Source organism: Diadema setosum, chromosome 17 (assembly GCF_964275005.1).
Source record: "Diadema setosum chromosome 17, eeDiaSeto1, whole genome shotgun sequence".
NCBI lineage: Eukaryota > Metazoa > Echinodermata > Echinoidea > Diadematoida > Diadematidae > Diadema > Diadema setosum.
This window is the reverse complement of record NC_092701.1, coordinates 28,719,575-28,745,196: the sequence shown is the minus strand read 5'-3', so window position 1 is coordinate 28,745,196 and position 25,622 is coordinate 28,719,575. Positions and strand designations below refer to the sequence as shown.

The window sequence follows — 25,622 nt, the reverse complement described above, 5'->3', positions numbered from 1 at the left end:
AGTTCCCAGATACTTTTATAGCAAGTTAAATCCAAAGCTCTGCAAACTAAATATTTGCTATATTTCCAGCAACAACACGATACATCACAAAAGATACATAATTTCAACAAACATAAATTTTACCCTAGAAATATTTATTGTAGACAAATAGACATTCAAACACAAATAAAAAAAAAGTATGGCATTTGACTGAGATGCAACTATGCGTGGCACACTAAGCAGAGAATCTGAATTTTCCCATCATGTGAGTGACAATTTTAATATCAAAAATTTGAACCATCAACAGCAGAAGAGGTAACTTTGTGATGCCATACAGTATCCTTGAACACCGAATTTACTTTACTAGCTCTGTCATATTGGATCAGGTATGTGGACAAATTAGAAACAGTTAAAAAAAAACAGGTGGGGGATATTCATGTATCTTTTAGTATCTGCCATATGTTTCCCACAGACATTTCAGTTTCAAGAAAACTAAATAATGATGTAAATCTTTTTTTTTTTTCTTTGTGGATTAGTCAAATCTATGAAAACCTCTGTTCTCATGTCTAAAGGTAAGCCTTCCCTCTATAAACCCAGTACCAAAATTATATCTAATATTAATACTAGTGATGCTGCTGGGGGAAAAAAAAGAAAAAAAGATTAAAATGTCGATGGATGTATCACCTACAGCGTTTTCAAACCACAAGAGTACAAGACATATATTATGGACAGAAATACATCCATATATACACAAACACACAAACACATAAAAAAGACAGAATCAAAGAGAGAAAATATAGGGGGAAGAAAAAGCTACGAAATTACTAGAAAAAGGGTCAAGAAATATCAGCACTTACTCTTCCACTCTTGCAGATCAGCATAACCTTGTCGAAGAGAAAGCAGTACCTCGCGTTCATCTGACTGTTGGGGGGAGAGAAGAAAAATGTTCAGAGGCAGGAGCAGTTTTATTAGAGGATATGCCACTGGTGGGTCATGTGAGCTATTCAACTTCCTGCATTGACATAATTATTATTATCTCCACTCTACGTTGATTCTTAAACCTTACAGGGAAAAAAAATATTCTACATACACTGGACAGACATAAATCTTCTTGCCCACGCTGTTTCCGACAAGAACCTAAACAATGGTGAAAATAGGATCATAACACGCTTTTAATACACTAAATCACTCACAATCATGCACAGAAATTTGTACATGCTGCAGTGAGGTGGATAGGTGTCTCTAAAGTTAATGCATATTCCATGCTAATATCTCTTTTTTTTTTCTGCCAAAATTGTAAGTAACTCTTTGGCATCTAAGGTTTGTTTAGATTGTATTTAAGTGGCTCTAATATGAACCTTCCCTACAATAGGCATTTGTTGTGATGCAATTCAGGGGAAAAAAACCCAGCATTTTCCATGAAACCTGCAACATTTCTGGCTAAAAAAAAAAGTACAAAATACTGCAAAAAAAGAAAAAAGAGCAACACTTGGCATCTCTGTTGTTGTGGGCTACATGTAGCTAGAAAATACTGCACAAAGACCCTGTCTCAGTCTGTCCTTATCATCAAATGATGCACTCCTACGATAGGCACAGTATTTCATGTGCAAATAATTTCATTATTTCAAAATACTTTGTTATTTCAAACTTGCTCTAGCATCTTCAAGTGCTATTTAAATTTAGCATAGTTTTAAAAAGACGGAACCCCCCCCCCCCCCCACAAAAATACACATACAACCTAACCATACGAGCCCAGAACATCAAGGCACAGACATTTCCATGTCATGTGAATGAGGCTTGACTCTAGGCATCGAGCATGACCACATTCGTAACCGACACTAAAACCCTACCGCTTGTTGCCCCCGGATAGCCGAATCTTCAGCTCCCCATCCTTCTGATTCCGGCCGTACTCGTTCAGATTTACTCCTTTGTAGTTCACCAAACTAAAAATGAAAACAAAACAAAAACAATTCATACATAAAAGAATGTATAAACACATACATACATACATTCATTCATACTTAAATTGAAAAAAACAAATACACTTTGCACTGCAAATAAATCACTGTTATTAAACTTACATCTATCAAAACAATCTAAGATGATAAAACCTGGGATAAACTCGAATAAAAAGAGCAAGAATTAATCACCATTTCAATAGCATCATACAGGCAGGTCAATACTTTCATCATTGTCACTACTACATTGCAATTAACCTGTTAAAGAGTCCCAAGAATACTTGGGCAGGTGTCTATGGGAAATGCGAGTTATAGCAAAATCAGTCCGTCCTCAACGGGTTAAAAATGCTTTTACCTCACTTATCATTGTATTAAAGAACTTTTTTTTTCAGGTGGAAAAGTCTCTTTCGATTTCCAGAATTACCTTCCTTGAATCGCCTCGTTGGTCTGCATGATCTCGTAGTCTCTCTTCACCTCATTCACATACAATGATAGATCCTTGCCAAGAAGAAAACAGACAAACAGACAAACAAAAAACATTAGAACACAGAAGAGAATTCAAATTTAAAGGACCTAGTCCACCTTCATAGACATGTGGATTGAGTGAATGCAGCAATATCAGCAGAGCACATCAGTGAAAGTGTGAGGAAAATCTGACAATCCGTTCAAAAGTTATGAATTTTTTCAAGTTTCTGCTCAGTCACTGCAGGATGAGAACATTACTACAGCTTGTGATGTCACTTCTACGGGGGGTCAATTTGACTCCTCCCTTCAGATCTCGGCCTCCAATGGCACGATCGCTGCCAAATTTTGCCTGAACAACATAGAGCGGGATGTCAACTACAAGATTTTATGGTCTTACAATAGAAAAATATTGATCTTTTTTTTATTTTTGGTAAATCAATTATGCAAATTTACACATGAAATCATATTTTTGCTTAAAACTCCATTAAGAAGACTGAATGATTGCTAAATTTTGCTGTCAGAATTCCTTAAGACACATCAGGCAATCTCCTTGCAAAAAAAAAAAAAAAAAAAAAAATAGCACAATCTTTTTTCAAGCTTATCTACATAAGAATTGATTAATTTCAATAATTAAAAGTTAAAATAATCTAATCTATATCAATTGAACAAATAACAAAACACACAATTTGCATTGGATTTGCACACAATATCATGAATTGAACTGTTTTCGGGTTGACATGCATATATGCAAAACTTTATCCAACTTCAAAATGGTGTATTCGAACATCGCAAATTTGGTCTCAAAATATGCAGGAGACTTCACTGAAAAATGTCATAAAATGGCGCGGCAAAGTCTTTGCATGTTGTGGAATCATGGAGGGAAATGTTGAAGGGGGTCAATTTGCCAATTTTTAACCATAGAAATTAATCAATTCTAATGTAGATAAGTTTGAAAAAGTGCCCGCAACAAATTTTGGCAAAAAAAACAATAGAAAATAAAAGGTCGAAAAAACAATAAAATACGTAAGAAATTAACAAAACAATAAAAAACAAAAGAAAATGATTTGATTTCGCTATTTTTTTTAAAGAAAATTGTTCGATGTGTCTTGAGGAACTCTGACACAAAAAATTTAGGGATCCTTCAGTCATTTTAATGGAGTTATAGGTGAAAATATGATTTCATGCGTAAATTTGCATTTATAATTAATTCACTAAAAATAGAAAGCCAATATTTTTCTATTGTATGACCTTGTAATCTTGTAGTTGACATCCAGCTCTAATTTTGCGGCGATCGCGCGATCAGCGGCCGAGATCTGAAGGGGCCCCAGTAAACACTTGGTCTCAAATAGCCCAATTAAAATAGGGTTAAACATTGCTACAGCGTACTATTCAAAGTCCTCTCATTGGCACACAATTTCCATTTCAATTCCATGCAAAGACCTGAATGGTGTTTACATTCACTCATTCAATCTAGATCACAAAAGACAAGCATACACCGTAGTTTACAAAGGCACTGCATAAATTGACTTCACCCTATTCTTCAGTTTTGTTTTTTGTTTTTCATTACATATGAAGCCATCGTTACTGGTTGCTCATTCTCATTCAGCTACAACAAAAATATAAGTACAGTGGAAACTTGTGGGTGTTAAACCCTGCTTTAACTCTTTGCCATGCTTATTATTATAAATCAAAGGCTGGCATCTCAGCAGCTCTTTCCATGAAAGCCTATTGTATCCCGTTTTCAGCCTTCCCTTTCTATTGTGTTTTGGCTATTGTTTCTTGGTTTCACACCTATACAATTTGCCCGATCATGTATACAAGCAATCTTCATCATGCCTATCAATTTGCATGAACATGATCACTGATCACTCGGTGATTGCACAGTACCATTTGTTTGTTTGTGTGTGTGTGTGTGTGTGTCTGAATTAAATACTTGTAATAGTTCCAAAGCTGTACATTTCTTGCATAGTAAAATGCAAAATATGCAATGATTATTGCTTTTTCTGACAACAAATGGGACAAAGGTCACAACTATGGTTTACCTTAAATAAATATTGTATATTTTTCCTCCTCTTTCTCTCTCTCTCTCTCTCTCTCTCTCTCTCTCTCATCTTCTGTATTTGGTATTATTAGTTCTCTGGTTTTGTCTATTCAAGCATTTTTAAATCTTCTTGCTTCATGACTACTGATTAGTCAGGGCTTACAGTTAAAGGGTGTGCACAGTTCTGGTCGAGGTAAAGATTTAGCTTTGAACGTTTTGTGAGATATTCAGAAACCACTCTATGAGATGTAAGGGGGAATGCAGTTCTAAAGGGTATCAAAAGTTTATTCGATGAAAATCGGTTTTCAAATGGCTGAGATATCCAAAAACAAGGTGAAACAAAGAGATCCTAATAAAGTTGTGGCATGTCGCCTTTTATTATTAGCACTTTTTTGGATATCTCAGCCATTTGAAAACCGATTTTCATCAAATAAACATTGAATCCTTCTTAAAATTACATGCTCTTTCATATTTCCTAAGAGGCTTTTCATTATCTCACTTAGGAATGTTCAAAACATGAATCCCTGCCTCAACCAGTACTGTACAGTCCCTTTAAAACAAACTCATTGTATGTAGGTTCTGTCATATTTTTTTTTTTTTTTTTTATATATTTCCACAATCTGGACCATAATTTTCAACTTGACCAGTTACACTTAGCATGTGTATGACAGTCCTTTTGTTTTTCCCAAATTTGTGCTTTTATATTTACAATGTTACGAAAATTGAACTGAACTGCATGAATGTTGACTCATTTGGGGCAATGCCGCATGCTGCAGGATGATTGCTACTGGCAATGAAAAGCCAGAGATTGAATACTGCCCTCTATACACATGTAATGAAAGTAAGGATTTAGAAGAGAATCAGGCAAAGGGGCCAAGCGCATTTTTATACCTGCATTTCATCGAGGGCCTCGTCTAGTTCTTTCCTCTCTCTGTGCTTCTTGTCCGTGTGCTTCACAAGTTCCTGTAAACAAAAAAGAAAAAGGAAAAAAAAATAAAAATGATTGAAATGAAACGACTCCTGCTGGAATGAAATTCTATAAAACAAGGAATGTTTGTGTGCATTTTAATTTTGTATGGAATCCCATTTTCTTTGCTCAATTTTCCAATAATAAATTGCATTTTAATTTCACAAAGTTCGCGAGAGCCAAGATTCGTGAAATTAAAATGCACATGGAAGTTCTTGTCTATACTATACGCATTGAACGTAAAGAGACAACTCGCAAAAATTTCATGCTGCGAAAAAAGCAGTCGGCTCCAATTCCCGAAAATTTCATGTCGCGAAAATATCGTGTTTTACAGTATACATGTGGGCTACTTTTACACTAAGTGCTTCACAAGTTCCTGTAAGCAAAACAACAAAAAAAAAATTAATGAAACAACTACTACTGGAATGAAATTCTAAAAAGAGAGGAATGTTCATGAGCATTTCAATTTCACGAAGTTTGCGAGAGCCAAAATTCGAGAAATTAAAATGCACATGGAAGTTCTTGTCTTCACTATACGCATTAGAATGTTAGAGACAACTCGCAAAAATTTCATGCCGTGAAAAAGACCGTCGGCTCCAATTCGTGAAAATTTCACCGCAAAAATATCGTGTTTTACAGTATACATACAATATAGGCTACTTTTACACTTGTACAAGAGCTTGCACAGCCATGTTGATGTTTCTCAAATAAAGGAGTTACTGCCTTGTATATCTACAGCACGGTGGTACATGCAAGCCTTCCACACAAATAGACAACAATTAAGATGGGTGATAACTCCCTTCCAACATGAACGATATGATGGATATTCATGGCCATGGAATATACAAATAAGATGATGTGACTATGTCCTCATTTGTGCATGAGATACAAATGAAATATCACTGTAATGTAAAATCAAGAGAGCTTGACCGTACAAAATACCATAACTCTTCCCCTCAATGTCCACTTTCGATAAGACCTACCCATATTTCAGCGTTCTATAAAATGGAGTGCAACAGCACTCCAAACTGAAGATGAATCAACACTAGGTCCTACACATGTACTTTTTTTTCCCCCGAACGTCATCATCATACTTGTATGTATCTGGCTGCAAATTGGTTTGATTTGCACCATGAGGGAATCAACCTTGGAAGCCAGTGTCAAATGTTGCTACAGAGAAAGTAATTATGGGTATATAGCAAGGAATCTGAACGCCAAATAAGAAACAACAATCAACAACAACAACAAAATACTGACAAATTTTGAATGGCTAAAACTGGCAGAAAACAACAACAAAATAATACACAAACACAAGCACATATGGATACAGACATATGTACACAGTGTACAATGTATACACATTTTGTACACAAAGGAAACAAAGCAAATAATTCCTCCAGTACTTGCTGAAGACCAAACAAAGTGAAAAAAAAAGAATGTCAAGTAACGTACTTGCTAAAGACCAAAGTGAAAAAAAAAAAAAAGAATGTCAAGTAACACAGATTCAGGTATGTGGGACTGATGGATCATCAGTTAATCTTCTCAGTCCTCCTCAGTCAAATCCAATTCCTTTCCTCTAACAAAAACTTTGTTTTTCTTGGAGATGTCAAATTACAATGCCTGATGCCTTCCTTTAATATGTTTGTGACATATAAGTGAAACTTGGCAACTTACGCATGTGGTTTCCCTGAGCCGAAAGTACGTGTAGGCATTGCATTTCCTAAAAAGCCTCTTGCTGAGAAAATGTACATGTATACGGCGATAAGCGGGATGCAATTTGTTTTGATTGATCTATCATTCAGTACATCCCCACATTACTGTCACTTAATCCTTTCACTATATTTGACAACATATACATGTACACCCGTGTAAATATGATTTTTGCATGTGGCAGATCTAATACATGCATTCCTTACACAAGGAAATGATAACATGAAATGTAAGAAAAACCCCCGCTGGCGCTGCATCATTTTAATGACTAAAAATACAAACAGGTTGTAAAATGGAAAACAAACTGAATTATTATGTCCAAATAGACTGGTTTCCTAATGTCCAAATATATGTACAAATGTACTGTATGAACACGCATTTTGTGTACTAGTTGTACACATCTAGGGATCAAACCTCTTTAGCAAAATTTTTTATACTCTTTTCTAAAATCAATATTATAGTGTCCATTGATCTTGCTGTTACTGTTATCATTTTTTTTTTCTTTCATTATATCTCTGTTCTCTGTCACAGTGATTTGCTTACCTTTCATGTGCAAAATAGCCATGAATAATCATGAACCATGTGTTGATTTCCGAAAATGATCATAGCTGATAACTTGTACCATGCAGAAACAATAAAATGAAAATTAAATTAAATGAAATCAGCCAGTTAGGATATTGGAGATGAAGGTATTCTTGAAGTCATTGAACTGCGTACAAGGTGATGTGTCGGGTTAAAATCACAAGACGTTACATGCATAAATAATGCCTCCGGCACCCTTTGGGCGGAGGCATGAAAATGCATTGCAGGTATGTACATGTTATGAAGTGTTGTGGCATGTTGCTATATAATGCTCAACCTACTTTATGATATACAAAGTTCTCATTAGTGCATGTTGTTTATTCTTTTGTTTTGTGTGTTTGTGTGTGTACAATGTCAACGACATTCTGTGGAGGTAATCCAGATAGGGTAAGATGTGCCGCAAAAAAGAGCTTATTTCTTTTGTTTTTATTTTGTTTTGTGTGTTTGTGTGTGTACAATGTCAACGACATTCTGTGGAGGTAATCCAGATAGGGTAAGATGTGCCGCAAAAAAGAGCTATGACATTGGGAACCAACGCTAGTCCTGAATGCCATGACATACAACAATCATCATTGGAGATCTGCGAGGGAAGCATTCACATCGTCTCATTTGCCAAATTAACCAGGCACGCTACTCCAAAGCTGAAACTCCCGTTAAGTGGTGCTTTAGAACGGCACGTCTTGAAGGCTGCGAGATTCCTTTCGATGCAGTTACGAAACCAAACTCACTTCCAGAAGGATACTTAAAAAAGAACACGGACGAAACAAAAACTCAGAACAAATACAACAACGGCCACAGGGCAATTAGAAATAAGAGCTGGAATTTCCTGAAGCTTATGTTCCACAGCTTAGAAAGGTTTGGCACAGGCAATTGCTGTATTCTGAGAAGGTGTCACCTCAGTTTCAAGGTATACTGTACCGGCACCTACTTGAGCCACAATGCATCTTTTTTTTCTCTCTCTCTTTCTTTTTTTGGATTCTCATGCGATTGTGGATCAGTTTCACCTGCAGTGACCGACTCTCATGGCATGCAAATCACAGCTTAATCCGTTGCAGACGACTCCTGAGTATATTCGGATAGGGGTCTATGGGAAATGCGTGCTGTAGCAAAATTAACTCGTCCTCAAAGGGTTAACAAGGGTTAACAGCTCCGTAACATAAATAACCCTGCACCTCGGCACCCTAACAAAATGTGACACTCAAGTGGTGAATGTGGCATATTTGTTCTTTTTTGTTGATTACATTGTTATTTGTCTGAAGGAGATGCCACTAATAAAAAGAATATGAAAGTCAATTTCACTTTTCAGCATGCCACACTTAAAGGTACTGTATGGTTTTGATTGAAACCTAATTTCAGGTTTCTAACATTTTTGGTGAGATAATGAGAAACCTCTTATGAAATATGAAAGAGCATGTAATTTTATGAGAAATTCAACGTTTATTTGATGAAAATTGGTTTTGAAATGGCTGAGATATCCACAAAAGAACGATTCTAATAAAGTGTGGGACCCACACTTTATTAGAATCGCTTTGTTTTACTTTGTTTTTGGATGTTTCAGTCATTCCAAACCCGATTTTCATCAAATAAACTTTGAATTCCTCTTAAAATGGTATGTTCTGTACTATATCATAAATGTTTTCTTGGTATCTCGCAAAAAGTTTAAAGCCCAATTCTCATCTCCACCAATACTGTAACATCCCTTTAACTGATAGACTGTAACACATTCACCTATAGAAAATGCAATTTTACAGTATCAAAAGAATATGACTGACATTTCTTTCTTTATACCTTCCTATATTGAATTACATACTATTCAACTGAATATTTTGTGGTAAGATTTGACACATGGTAAATCAAAACTGGACAATGTCTACGGGCTTGTGTTTGATGAACATCAGAGAACTAAGCTACACTACATGATTTCTACAGGTCTATGAGAGTCCGACTACACTATTAAAATGATTTCTACCTATCAGAGTCTGACGTAAACTACACTAAATGATTTCTACCTACAAAAAAAAAAAGAAACAAGAAAACAAAACCCTTACAAAGAGGGAACACAATTTCTACAAACAAACAAAAACTCTCATACAACACACATGACACACCATCAAACTTCTGGTTACACCATATATATGTCTTTACTCTCCATGCAGTTTCACCTACACTTAGGCCTGAATTCACGAAGGTGGTACAAATGAAACCATGGTTTAAACCATGGACAAAAATCATGGAGCGCCAAGTGCGGCATGGAATATTTCGTTAAGAAATTGGTCATTTCGTCGACAAAATGACCGTTTCGTCCAAGAAATTATCATTTCGTGGACGGAATGTTCATTTAGTTACAAAATGTTTTCATTTCGTTACAAAATGATAATTTCATCCACGAAATGACTGATTTTGTAACGAAATATTCCATGCGGCACTTGGCGCTCCATGGTTTTTGTCCATGATTTAAACCATGGTTTCACTTGTACCACCTTCGTGAATTCGGGCCTTAGTGTCATATGTGCAAGTACTTCAAGTGTGCAGCACTTCACGTTTTATGCAACACTTCATGTTTTAATGATGAGAACCAAGAGCTAGTCAGAGCCAGGCCGTGCTTGCATTGACTGCATTGCAGGAAACGCGGCAAGACGTATGTAGAATATCGCCTCACCTTAAGAAGAAGATGGTACTTGAGTATCCTCTGCATAGGGACGCTGAGAAGATCACGGAGCCGGAACTTGTTATCGTTTGCAATTCTCTGGCACTCCTGCAGACAAAAGAGTAAAACCTGACTTTATTTACCAGTGACATGGGGGCAGACAGTAGGAAGAGATGCATGCAAACAATCGGCAGCACAGAGTAAGGCTACACAAGTCTTTGCGAGTCTTTGTGTTACAGATACATCACTATGTTACACTTCTAATACCAAACTTCACCATTTTTTTTTTTTGTGTGTGTGTGTGTGTGTGTGATTTGAAGAATGAACAATCCTATTTTTCCTAAATATATCTTCAATAGAAAAGTAAGGAAAAACAACAAATATTTAGTTGAATTTGTCACAGGACATCTGGGGCCTGTTGCATAAAATTTTTATTATGGTAACTCTGCCATCCACTGGTAACTTCCATGGAATTCTTGATTTTGATTAGCTGTTGAGTATTGTTGCCATGGTAGTTACCACTGGATGGCAAAGTTACCATAATAGTAACTTTTATGCAACGGGCCCCTGGAAATTTATCACGACAGTAATGGGTAGCAAGACCTTGACCAATGAACTTGTCATGAGTACAGTGGACTCCCATCATAACAAAGTCCTCAAGACCGACAGTTTTCTTTCGTTATATCGAAATTTCATTATAATGGAACAAATATCAAAACAGTAACAAAACATAGAGCTGATAATGCTGCAGCCTGAATTTTTTAACGGGAGTGCACTGTATGTGAACTGTGACTACACTGCCCTGCCCACTGACTGAAGTAGGAAACTCTGCCACTTGCTTCCCCTTCTACCGAGTGCTAGTATTTGATGGTCGCTGCTGACCAATACGATATCAAATACACGTCATGTCTCCGGGGGGGGGGGGGGGGGGGGGGGGGGGGGGGGGGGGCGTTTCATAAAGCTGTTCGTAAAGTTACGAACGACTTAGCAGCCATTGGTATTCAATTCTTGTGCTGAATTATGGAAATTCTGATAAGTATAGCACATCAGAACTGATCACCAGTTGCTCGTAAGTTGTTCATAACTTTATGAACAGCTTCATGAAACAGGGCTCTGTGTCTGAAAATGTGCACCTAAGATTTGGTACAACTCTATTACTGTAACAGCTGTGAAATTGCTCCCTTCCTCCCCCCGCCCTTTGTCCTTGTATTTAAGTCCCAGAATGGTACGATGAACACATCCCAAACTAGCTCTGTATCCGAGAAAGTGTGTGAGAAGTTCTATCCTTTGCCATTGAGAAGACCTGATGACTTTAATAAGATGCTCACTTACTGATTAGAACCAGAGCAGTAGTTACCTCCAAGTCACCAATAACTAATGAGTAGGGAGTTATGTAGTTGACTGTTGATAGAGCACAGTCTCTGGGTGAAACACAATGACGTCAATGACAATGTGTGGGACTAACCTCGATCTTCATCCTAACCGCCTGGTTTGCTGAAACCTTCTCGATGTGGTTCTGGGCGTGGAGCATCATGGAGCAGTAGTAGCCATAGACGAGGAAGTTCTTCTTGTGCTTCTTGAAAGCCTGGGCCATCGTTGGACTAGGTCTCTGGAAGGCGTCCTGAAGGTCCTTGAAGAAGGCTCGATGGCGCCTATGAAGTTCCTGCATCGGGAGAATTCAGGAGGAGGAGGAGGAGGATTACTGCACAACTTTCATCAGGATAAAGGGTTATATGAGGGGTAAGAGTATCAAGACACCAGAACAGAACAAAACACAAACAACCAGACAAGCACTCGGAGAGCGCAGACCTCCGCCAAGAAAGCAACTCATTTCCACCTGTTCACACATGCAATCTATTTCCCTAAATTGAAGCCTATTGTTTACGTTATTGCACTGCACCTTATGCCTGAGCGGAGCACGTGCTGTAGTGCGCGTATGTAAACCTGCAATACGCATAGTTTAAACCCTAAAGTCAGTTGACCTTATATGCCAAAATATGAAAAATCCTTCAAAAATCCATAAAATTTCCTGGATCACTACCAAAATTAAATGAGGTGTTCCTTGTGCTAATATCGACATTTCATGGAAGTTTCATTATAATCCATACACAACTTTTCCAGTTATTTGTAAACAGACAAACCAACGCCTATGATCACTTAACATCCTTCCTGGGCAGAGGTAAAAACATGCAGACGTACATACAGTATTAGAAATGCAGGTCAGTTATCATTACAAAATGTTTTTGATTTTGATGCACCTGCCTCCCTCATCAATACCACCATTACCATCATTACAACCATCATTACTATCACTATGATCATCACCATCACCATCACCATCACCATCACCATCACCATCACCCTCATCATTACCTTCATCATCATCATCATTATATTTAGGATCATCATTATTACCTTTATAAATGTCATCCTCTCTAAGATTGGTTTTCATATTCCTATTCTACATCATGACCGAACCAAAGCACAATCATTTTCCTCACTATAATCATCATCATCTTCATCATCATCAAGATCATCATTATTTTCATCTTTATCAATATCATCCTCTCTATCATTGTCACTACCATCGTCGCCATCGTCAATGTCAGTGTTATCATCAGTTTTAACACCAGCGTTGACATCATCAAAAATACAACCCGCAACAGTAGAAGCATTTTTGAACACTAAATCACAGGGGAGACAGCAAACAGTAAGTAAATTATTGCCAGCAACTTCCCTTAGACTTGTCGTTCAAAAATGATGTATACAAAAAATTAATAAATCACTTTTATAACCGACTAACAATCTTAAAAGCATGACATGCCTGCAAACCATGCTAGTACTCTTCCAGACAAAAAATTGACATGAAATGTAACGAAACAGAAGTGAGGAATGGCGATGGATGAATGTGAAGCATGCAGTCATGTCACGATGAAGTTATCAAGCGCACTCACCTCAATGTTCAAGAATATTGTGTCGATGTCCTGTCTATTCAACACTTGCCTCAGTGGTTTGATGAATTGCTGGAAGGTGGAGGTTAAAGAGAGGAGAAAAGACGCCCTTCTTCACAAACGTGAGGCACAAGTGCAGCCTGTCAACATTCCCCATATGTCAAAAGCAGTCGGAAGGTACACAACTTTACAGGCATTTCTTCTGATTATTTCAGTAACCTGACTCTTTCCTTCTGATCGATTTGATGTTCACAGATAACTTTTCAAGAAACTGCCCGAGTGTTTCTATGGCAATCTAAAGACCATCAGCTAATTAACAACCAAGACACTCATATAAATACACATGTTATACAATTAAATTGCAAAGCTATTTTTTGAACAGTCTGCAACTATTGTTATGGATACGGTGCATTGTACTATCATTTCTGGGCACTTTATTGTTCCGCGGAGGAATATGTAAATAAAGAGTTCGACAAGATGACCGAGATCGACCAAACACCTTGTTTGAGAGTCTGGGTATTTTTGGTGGTTATGATGGTTCATTAGGCCAAGTTAACCTCCGTAACACTATAAATTAGCAAGTGGCAACTAGAGCTCCACTAAAACAAACAAACAAACAAACAAACATGCAAACGAACTTGTTCTTGCTATATACAAATCATTGCAAGTCTGATAGGATACTTATTCTTCCTGCATTAATGCCAAACAGATAAAAAAATTCAGTGAAGATTTAATTGCATACTAACAGGAGCCTGTGATGCTCCTTTTTTTGTGTGTGCATACAAACCACTAAGGGAAGATGTGAAGCAATGACATATCTGTTTTCATAGCTTGATTTGAATACCATGTCACTTTGAGTGATAATACTGAGGACAAGGTAAAAACACATACTTACACAACACTACCATATTATTCTGTCAAATCCTTAAACAACTTTCGCTTCATTACAGTCATAGTGAACAAAGAATTCAAACTTATACCTTGAGCCACTACAACGCGACTTACCTCGCACAACATGTGCAGTGCCTCCACATACTTCTGCTCCGTTTCGACGATCTCTCGCCGGCAGAACTCGCGTTTGTCGACCTTCATCGACTGTATGGATGGTAGCGGGATATAAAGAGAAAATACAGCACAGTGTGATGTAAAGCCATTCAGTGTGATGTAAAGCCATTTCATCACAAGCTACATAATTTTATATTCTAGAATGGAGGAGGAACCTTTCGGTGAGGAATCAAATATCATTCTGTCTAGATGCATTTCTTGCTACTCTCTTCTTCTCCTTATTCTTCATTATCTTTCTCCTCTTCTTTCTTATCTTCAATCCTTCTATCAATCCTCCTCCTTCTCCTTCTCCTTCTCCTCTCCCTTCATTTGCATTTCATGGAATGTCCACAAAACTGGGGTGAAGTTTTTGCCTTTGCCATCCTCTCCATAGGACATGCAAATGCGCATAATCATATTGTGCCATTTAAGGACTATGAGAATAAACTTCAACAGTACTCATAAGTGAAGTGAAAAACATCTACACATAGGATAGCATCCGGTATTATACTGTCCCAAGCAAAAACGTGTCCTGAAATTTTGCTGAGGTTCAAACCAATGAAATTTGAAACATACAAAATATCCCTCCCCCTCTCTCTTTTTGATCTCTTGGAAAAATAAGGGAAATCTTTTGTGTCTTCATCCAAAATGGTTTGGTCCTTTTAACTCGGCTAGTCTGTCCAGTCACCTCTGTTGTGGACGTCCGTTGCGCATGGGCCTGCTTGATTTCCCTGCGAATGTTGACGAGGTCGTCGTAGATCTTGTCCCCCTCGTCCTCGTCCACCGTGTCGTAAATCTCGCCCTCATCCTGGAGGTCGTGCTCGCTGAAAAGATGCAAATGGAAAAAAAAAATCAAATCAATAATTTTTTTTTTTTTAAAACAATATCCCTCCAAATACACATTTTACACTTATAGCAACATATGAGCCTGTCTATGGCCGTACTGTGCCGTCTGAATCATAACTAAGAATAAAAATGAACAAATATTTGGAATTAAACTAAACTAACAACAATGACATCATGGTACAAATGCAATGCAGTCTACTAAAATGGTGAGCAATGACATGACATCACTGAGAATTTGAATGCACGCTGTACTCAGACAACATACAAGTAGCACATTCACTTCCTCTCAACATCACAAAATGTAAACACTCCAAAATGTAATTTTTTCCCCTTGAAAAAGTAACTTTTTTTTCTTTCCCATTTTCTTTGACAGGCTGAGTGTACAAACATGCAAAACAAAAGATATATTCAAGCTGACACAAGAGACAAAAGGTTTAATATAGAAATGAAAATTGAAAAGGATGTAATGCAACTTATTTGACCTGCAATTTTGAATGCACAATTTTCAATTAAATTTCTCCTGTCATTTTAAGGTCTGACTTTTCATATCTCTATGTAAAGTGCTTTATGGATTATGTACAATCTCTATATACTTGAACCCTTCCGTCTACTACATTTCTGAGGATAGAAGCTGCATTATAGATAGATGCTTATCTACTAGCACACACGTGCCATGTAATCGGTAGCAAATATTTACATGCATCTCTGACAGCGACATTTGAAAAGGTGTCCAAATATGACTTTATCAAAGGTACTGCCATAAAACTTTTATCATCTAGTGAAATTGATATCCTCCCCCTCACATGGAACAAACATATTACAGTTGCCTATTGCCCATGCCCTGACAAGATCTCATATCTCACAAATCATGATGTTTTCAGGAGAGGGGATCATTTTTGCAACATTTTCACAAAACAACATTAACACTGACATGAACTGCTGTAGAATGCATTGTTTATGATTACATTAATAATTGCAATGTTTTAAAACTGAGATCAGTATTTTAAACATTGAAAATTAAGTTTGAAGGGTTTTTTTTTTTATTTTTTTAAAAAAATATATGCAAATTAAGAGACAAGGTCTTGTCACCCCAGGGACGATATGCCAAAGCTGCTACCCTCTGAATATGAAAGCATAGATACTGATGCAGAGTAAGAAAATATTCTGAAGGCAAAAACCATATTTCAGTTTAAATATGATAAAAATGCCATAGAAACACATTGTATGTCAAATAAGATTTTGAAAAAAAAACAAATTATTTTCAATCATAGCTATATTCCATAATATCTTTCACATGAAAAAACATAAAAACCATACCAAATATATGGTAAAAATGTACTGTTTGGTGGCTCTGATGTGACAGTTCTCAATTTCAAACATATGATAAGATGCATTTCCTAAGCACAATTATCCGGCCATATATCTAAAACTAAAACAAAACAAAAAAAAAAACACACTAAAAAAACAACAACAGCGTAAATAAACTGTTTGGTTCTTGACTGGCACAAATACATGGACAGCTTTCATCACAGCATTCCTGTTTAGGCTTCTGAAAGAAACGGTTTGACTACGTGACAGATCATGTTTCTTTTTGAAAGCTATATGAAAGTGGTATGAAGCTTGCAGGTAATTTCTCCTTGACACAATCTCATAATCCAAAAGTAAACTGAGTCAACATTCACATTCAGACAAACGTGTCGAGCGTGAAGTGGATTCTTCCGACAAAAAATTGACCAATTGGGACGAGTGGGGAATTCTCCTGAGTCATCGGCTTTGTTCCATTTGCTTGTACACATTTCTTCATTCACCATATATTTGGAGTTGGTTTTTAACTTCATGAAACTCTCCTGCTATTGGTTACAACTTTAACAGCTCTTCAAAATATCATAACTTATTGCAGCAATGTCTGTCTATTAATCAGGAGACTGTTGGTTTAACCCTAATCCCACCGTTTTTTTTTTTTTTTTTTTGGGGGGGGGGGATTTGAAACCATGGGGGGGGGGACCTTTTTGGTCCCCCCTTCAGATCTCGGCCGTGGATTGTGTAATCCTTGCGAAAATTTGCACTAAGGTAGAGGCCAATATAATCTACAAGACTGTATAGTGCTAGATTTTTCAAATTTTAATTTATGTATTTTATACCAATTAATTTATTCTAATTCATGCACAAATATTTTTTTGCCTATAAATCAAGAAATGAAGCTCCAAGACTTCTATTTTTTGGTGAACATATTCTTTTCAATATCCTCAACAATAATATTAAAGCAAAAATTCGGCTTCGTAACTATTTCTTATGTATTTTATTGTTTATTGAATTTCTTATGTATTTCTTTGTTTTTGTTGTTTTTTTCATCAAAATTTATCGCAGAAACTTTTTAAAACATAATCAAGCTATTTAAATAAATCATTATCAGCCATTGAAAGTAAAGATTTTTATTTTTATAATAACAAAACGGTATGCCTGGGAGCGACAAATTTGGTCTCAAAAGCTGCGAGATACTTGAAAGAAAAAAGTCATAAAATGTCGCGGCGAGAGCATCATGCGTTGCGGAATGATCACGCGAAATGTCAAGGGGGAATAGGGCTAATAGAGTCTTCGCCAATTGTGTACTACTGCATGCCCATGATTTTTCATCTATCATGACTGTTTTAAAACACTGAATAGGTGCTTACTATTACACACTGATGTAGGGTAATTTGTCAATCAGTTGCAATTAAAATCAACTCAAAGCAAGCGTCCACTAATTTGAATCTTCAAAATTTTGCCTCTCATGCAATGCACATCATCTCAGAAGTGGGGATATTGCTAAATATGACTCATTGCTAAATATGACTCTTAGAAAGGGATGCTTATTTCTCATTCCCACCACTGTGAGTCTTGATCATGATTACCACTACAGAGCAACATTGAACATTATCTTACAATGGTCCCAATGCTTGAGAAACATTATGCAGGGTGCTACACAAACTTTGTTTGTTTTGGGATTTTTTTGCCACTTGCTCGGTTGAGCACACAGAATTTCAAATTGTTGCAGAACACTGGCCCCAACATGAATTTTACTTGCCCAAAAAGAAAGTCCAAACATATGAGAAAATGATATTGAAAATCACTTGTAAGTGAAGAACTTGATAAAAACATAATCATTTACAGCATCGTAAATAAACAGCACATGTTGGTTCGCATGCTTGAATACACTGGAGTAACAAACTTGGTTTGAGCGAGTGTTGCTGCATTGCATTGGGACTTCTTCATGTACGTGAGCATTGAAAAGTTACTGAAATGAAATTAACTGCATTGCATCACTAAACGATGCAATATTTGGTACCCTGGGGTACCAAGTGAAATTCGCCATTTTGTTGAATTAATCTTTTTTTTTTTTCAGCTCTGTACCCTGGCTTACCAAAAAATGTGTCAAAATATTTTGTAGTATTATTATGCACAAAAATGTTTTCTTATTTGTGATTATGCAACAATTAATGCATGCAACTGATAATTATTTTCTGCTCTGTTATAATCTTAACTGTTTGATACTATTGTACATATTATTGTTAGTACTGGCATTCTCCAGTTTACCTCTTTTATTGAGTTTCTTGTGTTTTTTGCGAGATTTGAGTAGGTCCTTGTATCCGCTGCTAGCACGGCCATCACTGCACGCAGATGCCATGACTATGGCCGTTGCGCTGGCGTAATGCTAGCATTCGTGCTTATAATTACGTAGCGCAGTGTACGTGTAATAATCAATTGCAGACGAAGTTGCCAGTCTACTACCCCGTAAATTAATGAATACAAAATGAAATAAGAAAATCATCTAAATGAAATATTTTTAATGATAACATTAGAAATCCACGTAAATATTTTATTAATCTAAGAAATAAATTCCAATTATCTAAATTGAACCTTTTTCTTTCGCATTTCATCTCTTATTATCGACCATTCGCGCACGCGTAGAAGAATATAAAGATGGCAGCCCCCATGATCAAATTTTGAAGAAATACAGTTGATTTTGGGGTGAATTTTCTGCGCTTTCGGTGATTATTTTTTTTCTGAAAATAAAAGTTACGGTAGATGATGTTTACAAAACGGTGTGGAGCTAGAAATTACCTCGAAAAACACCTATGTACTAGTTCACATTGTGACGACTTTGCCGTATCCGAATTCGGAATCGGCGTATCTGAGTTCGGATGCGCATTATAAATAATGGGCATGAGATGGCGCTATACAACGCGGTACTCCGGGTTACAACGGTAACCCGGTGTACGGCGTGCCGAATCAAACAGTAATTATCTTTGGGCTTCTGTTTTTTTCACTTCATGGTTTTGAAGGGGGAAAAAAAAAAAAAAAGGGAGTCTTCAAAAATTCTTTCCTGCCCAAGTATTTAGGCAAGCGCTTCTCCTAATTGTTAAAGGACAAGTCCACCTTCATATACATGTGGATTAAGTGAATGCAGCAATATTAGTAGAACACATCAGTAAAAGTTTGGGGAAAATCGGACATTATGGATTTTTAAAGTATCTGCACAGTCACTGCTGGATGAGAAGACTACTACAGTGTATGATGTCACATGTGTACAAAAATATGAGGAAAATATAAAGAGAATTTCACAAAATCTTACTTTTTTTTTAAAAAGTGCACATTTCCTCGACTCGCCCCTGACATATGTTAAGGGTAATATTATTCCCCCTTGCCTTCTGAAAGAGGCAAGTCAAGTGTTCTTTTGTTATGCAAGAAAAGTGGAAATATCTTGAATTTTCTTCATATTTTCTTTATATCGTTGTACAAATATGACATCACAAGCTGTAGTAGTCTTCTAATCCAGCAGTGACTAAGCAGAAACTTCAAAAATTCATACCTTCTAAAGGGATTGTCCGATTTTCCTCAAACTGTTGCTGATGTGTTCTATTAATATTGCTGCATTCACTCAATCCACATGTCTATGAAGGTGAACTTGTCCTTTAAAAAGACTTGCTTGTCTTTGATGTTCATTTGCACTCGGCAATCTGGCAAGCGTTTAGGTATTTCGCACCCTGCATAATGCGGTCCAAATTTACATATGGTGTACTGTGAGTATGCCGAATCATGGGTGCAAATACTTACTCTGCCATATCTTCCAGGCCTCCATAGATATCCTCCTGTACCGTGCTGAACGGTCTGGTGGAAGAAGATGGGAAAGAAAAAATAATGATAAAACATGGTTCAAAAACTAATACACACACAAAAAAGGAAAGCAAGACTGAGAAATAGCTGCCTGTTATTATCAATCAACCGCGCCAGCAGAAATGGTCCAAGTGGCTCTGGCGGGCATCACAGTATGACGATCAATCGACATTACGGGGCTCCAAACGATAGGCCTTGCAGAGAGACGCCACCGCTGCTGCGGGGCAAAGGCTCGAGGCCGAAAAATCGTGAGAATGATTAACATTAAGTGTTGTGATATGCATCAGTCCTCGTGGTCCATTTGCCGTTGATGACATTGAGCTGGTGCATTATGGGGGCACATAAATAGGTATGAGTATAGGCATTAATTTTATCTCAGTCTCTCACTCTGTCTCCTTTTAAAGCAGTTGTCCAATCACTCTCATATCCACTATCTTTTTTTTTTCAACTCTGCTCCATTTCTATTAACCCATTGCCTATGGAACCTGGTGGGTTTCTATGCACAGTCTACGGAAATTTCAGAACTGTGCAGAAAGTGGATTAACCCTGTCAAACCTAGGGAGCTGAATATTAAATGATTAGAGCATTGTGTATTACTAGACCAGTGTAGGACCATGGTAGGACTAGTGCTACTGTAAAACCAGAAATTTTTGTGTGCATTTTAATTTTGCAATTTTCCTTCTCCATTCATTAATGTGCTCAACGATCATGAATTTTAATCACTCGTGAAACTGTCTGGAAGTCTCAATTCGTAAAAAAAAAAATTAGACTAACTACGTATATGGAACATAATCATTTTCATTGCTATCATAATAAATAACAATAATCATTATTATCATTATTATCAACATCATCATCATTGAATATTATATTTGTTATTATTTAGTCTTTATACAGGATAGCTACTTAGTGATGTGGGCACAGATCTCCTAGTGGGCTCTGTTCACATCAGAAAGAGAAATAATAATAATAATAATAACAGTGATACTCTTATAAAGCACTCATTTCTACCTAAAAAAGATACTCAAGGCGCTATACATAGAACAGAGTACATATTGTGTCATGTTACTACAGTATCACAGAAAATGATAAAACAATAAACCAACAAACAATATATACGTACACATATACATACAGGTATGGTCAATTTAAATTGAAAATGTATGTCTTGAGATTCTTTTTGAAACCATCAATGGAAGATGCTTCTCTAAGAGATTTTGGTAGGCCATTCCATAGTTTTGGGCCCATATATGAAAAAGCCCGATCCCCCCAATTATGCTTGATTCGAGGTACCTGTAATTTTAGTAAGTTTGATGAACGGAGATTACGTGGTGGTTGGTGAAGATGAAGAGTATTTTGAAAGTAGACAGATACAAATAAAATGCAATAAAATGAAGGAAAAAAAGAAACAAGGAAAAGTAGAAATTACGCGGTGCGTAATATATGTCCCCGCCGGAAGTAGCATTTAGTAGCAAAATGTACAATATAGGTAAAAAGATGAAGGTCAAAGGTCAAAGAAGTCAAAGGTCAAAATTCTATGTAGAAGTTTTGAAGCCCTCACCTAGTGCCATCACATAAAGCAAACGGAATCGAAATTGGGTTAGAAATGGCGAAGGAGTAGCATTTTGTAGCCAATGTACAATATAGGTAAAAAAAAATCAAGGTCAAAGGTCAAAGAAGTCAAAGGTCAAAATTCTGTGTAGAAGTTTTGAAGCCCTCACCTAGTGCCATCACTTAAAGCAAACGGAATTGAAATCGGGTTACAAATGGCAAAGGAGTAGCATTTTGTAGCAAAATGTACAATATAGGTCAAAAATCAAGGTCAAAGGTCAAAGAAGTCAAAGGTCAAAATTCTGTGTAGAAGTTTTGAAGCCCTCACCTAGTGCCATCATATAAAGCAAACGGAATCAAAATCGGGTTAGAAATGGCGAAGGAGTAGCATTTTGTAGGCAATGTACAATATAGGTCAAAAATCAAGGTCAAAGGTCAAAGAAGTCAAAGGTCAAAGTTCTGTGTAGAAGTTTTGAAGCCCTCACCTAGTGCCATCACTTAAAGCAAACGGAATTGAAATCGGGTTACAAATGGCGAAGGAGTAGCATTTTGAAGCAAAATGTACAATATAGGTCAAAAATCAAGGTCAAAGGTCAAAGAAGTCACAGGTCGAAATTCTGTGTAGAAATTTTGAAGCCCTCACCTAGTGCCATCATATAAAGCAAACGGAATCAAAATCGGGTAAGAAATGGCGAAGGAGTAGCATTTTGAAGCAAAATGTACAATATAGGTCAAAGGTCAAGGTCAAAGGTCACAATTGAAATTCTGTGTAGAAGTTTCAAAGCTCCCATGTAGTGCTATCATATAAAGCAAACAGAATCAAAATCGGGTTAGAAATGGCGAAGGAGTAGCATTTTGAACATTTTGATCACACACGGACGCACACACGGACGGACGCACGGACGGACGCACGGACGGACGCACGGACGGACGCACGGACGGACACACACACGTACGGAGCCCGTTTCATAGTCCCCTGCTCGAACTCGTTCGGCGGGGACAAAAATTGAGATGTGCTTTTGATTATTATTATAAAACATGTTTTCAACCTCTACAAAAACTTGTTTTAATATGTGAATTACATAATGCATGTGCAAGAGAACATAATGTACAGTACTGTGCATTCCAAATACATGTAATGTACAGTACTCTTGTAGATACAACTGCAAAGTCTTTGATTAGAAAACCAAGATACTCCCATCGCTATCAATGTTTCTACTCCATGAAACATGAAACCGACAGATTTCTGACTCGAGCAATCACGGTCTGATAAACTTTTTTTTTTTTTCCAGTTGACATTACTATATTTATGAACTCTCGATAGTTAAAGAGAAGGAAATACAGGAAAGTATCATACATACATTATCAGGCAGAGCTCCTGGACAGGAAAAGCTATTGCGATAAACTGAAACCCTGCACGAGACAGGATGTAATCTGTATTACATGACATATTGGTTATCACAATGAACTGAAAGCGTCCAAACTATATTAGAGATACTACCTGTGCCACTACCTCTGCCATTAAAAAAAAAAAAAAAATCATCTGAAGTATTCAATTTACGAGGACTGTTTTATTGCTCTATAGCATCAAATAATATAGCATCAATAAGTATGGCATTCACTTACCTCTCTGATCCCATTCTAATATGCATTGTCAAAATACACTCTAGATATCAAAAGCTAATCAAGTTGGGATTGAATGAAAGCTGATCTTGCACTGCATATTTTGTGTCATCAAGAAGTTAATGATAATGATAATGATAATGAATAACATTTATATAGCGCTTAATACTGATGTTTCTAAGCGCATCAAATCGGGGAAAAAATAATATATATAACGTAAAAACAAAATACAGCATTATGTATTAAGTCTTCAAGAATATATTTTTTCAATGGTAGTTTGTTGTACTACACCAACAGGAAGATCTGTAACAAGCATGTTGATAGGCAGAAGAACAATGCTCATATTGTGTACCTGGCGGAATGGGTATACTTAATGGAAAAGTCTGTTTTTACATAGGTATGTGTATAAATTATGTGCAGAAACCCCAAAATCTATATTTGTGATTCAGAAATGTCTTTAAAGTAGAAATTCAAAGAGCACGAAACACAAATTTGATAAGAAAATATTGAATTTGAACATCTGTCCTAGATGTACACAAAATATCGAGAGAAAAGAACAATCCCAACTATTTTTTATTAATTATTGAAATCGGACGAAAAAGTGAACCCGAAATGCCCCGATGAACGGTCTGCCAATACCCCTTCCCGATGACGTCACGCACTGGATTCGTACTCTGAAAGTACACGTTCGCTCCATAGACTACTACCGTGAATTGTTTTCAGTGTTGTGTTTAGGAGCCTAGCAAGTCCAATTATTTAGTTTATTAGGAGTTTTCTTACATGTCTCCTTGGAGTTCACAGTTTTTCCTTACATTTCATCCCATAAAGTATGAAATTTGTGAATGCTAGCGGCGCATAAAAGAGATTTCTTTCAGACGTTTTTTTCCGCATTTCGGTTCCGTGCCTTCAAAAAGTAGATCCGGTCACAGCAAGCTGGATGGTACGTCTCGCTCTCAGCTGGTCTGCATCGGCTGTTCATGCACTGTGCTGGTGTGTGGTTCGCACTGCGTTGTGTGTGTTTGCGTGTGTGTGAATATATTAGTGTTCGTGCTCTGATTTCTTCCTCGGTCTAGTGAGAGCTGTGCGTAAACACGTGTGTGTATGGAAACATTTACTATTGTACGTACTTGTACTTCGAACATGTGCGCCAGCTCCATGCCCCCTCGACGTTCGACGCAAGACCCCCTGCAGCCATGGACCTAGCAAAAAGGTCCATGCTGCAGCTGATCACTCGCTCTCTATGCATGTTTTTGTTTGTAATAATAATGGATGAACATAAACTCAATACTGTACGAGTAATGTTCGCCACACGTAATCTGTGTATTTCGTATACTGTTCTACGAAGCGAATTGCTACTTACAGAGGTGGAAGAATGAGCCGTGAGGAAGTACTTCTTTTTCCACATTTTTGTCTAAACCGCCGCTGTCATTCATCGTACATACTGATCGTCGAGACTCTAAATCGTACTGAGCCGTATGTTATACTGTTTTTCATTTTTTTAACGTCAAGGCAGACATCAGACATTTACTTTACCATCAAACGCAGCTGAATGTTACTGTTATTCATTTCGAAATGTTATAGCAAATATCCGACATTTATTTTAGCATCATATGGAGCAGAATGTTGCTGCTATTCACTTCCAAACGTAAAAGCAATCATCTGACATTTATTTTGGCATCTTCTGGAGCCGAATGTTATTCCTATTTACTTTCGAAAGTTAAAGCAAACATCCGACATTTATTTAATCATCGTATGGAGTTGAAAATTATTGTTATTCATTTTCGAACGTCAAAGGGATCATTCGACATTTATTTTAGCATCTTCCGGAGCTGATATTATTGCTATTTACTTTCGAATGTAAAAGCAATCATCCGGCATTTATTTTATCATCGTACGGAGTTGAATACTATAATTGTTATTCATTTCCAAACGTCAAAGCAAACATCAAACATTAATAACTATTTTACCATCGAACGCAGCTAAACATTACTGTTATTCATTTCGAAATCTTCAAGCAAACACCCGACAGTTATTTTAGCATGGTATGGAGCAGAATATTACTGCTATTCACTTCCGAACGTAAAAGCAATCATCTGACATTTAT

The 25,622-nt window shown here is 36.9% G+C and overlaps 1 protein-coding gene across 1 annotated transcript in view; it reads right to left on the bottom strand.

Moving 5' to 3' along the window:
* The window catches only part of LOC140240457 (guanine nucleotide exchange factor VAV2-like), a 105,337-nt gene that overhangs the window by 27,413 nt on the left and 52,302 nt on the right, over nucleotides 1-25,622 (bottom strand). Inside the window, exons 4-13 of the mRNA XM_072320227.1 lie at nucleotides 20,285-20,338; nucleotides 15,033-15,168; nucleotides 14,306-14,395; nucleotides 13,304-13,372; nucleotides 11,815-12,012; nucleotides 10,362-10,457; nucleotides 5,335-5,406; nucleotides 2,362-2,435; nucleotides 1,830-1,922; nucleotides 837-900 (exon numbers count right to left, since the gene is read on the bottom strand). Coding sequence (XP_072176328.1) covers nucleotides 837-900; nucleotides 1,830-1,922; nucleotides 2,362-2,435; nucleotides 5,335-5,406; nucleotides 10,362-10,457; nucleotides 11,815-12,012; nucleotides 13,304-13,372; nucleotides 14,306-14,395; nucleotides 15,033-15,168; nucleotides 20,285-20,338 — 946 coding nt within the window. The remainder of the gene's footprint in view (nucleotides 1-836; nucleotides 901-1,829; nucleotides 1,923-2,361; nucleotides 2,436-5,334; nucleotides 5,407-10,361; nucleotides 10,458-11,814; nucleotides 12,013-13,303; nucleotides 13,373-14,305; nucleotides 14,396-15,032; nucleotides 15,169-20,284; nucleotides 20,339-25,622) is intronic.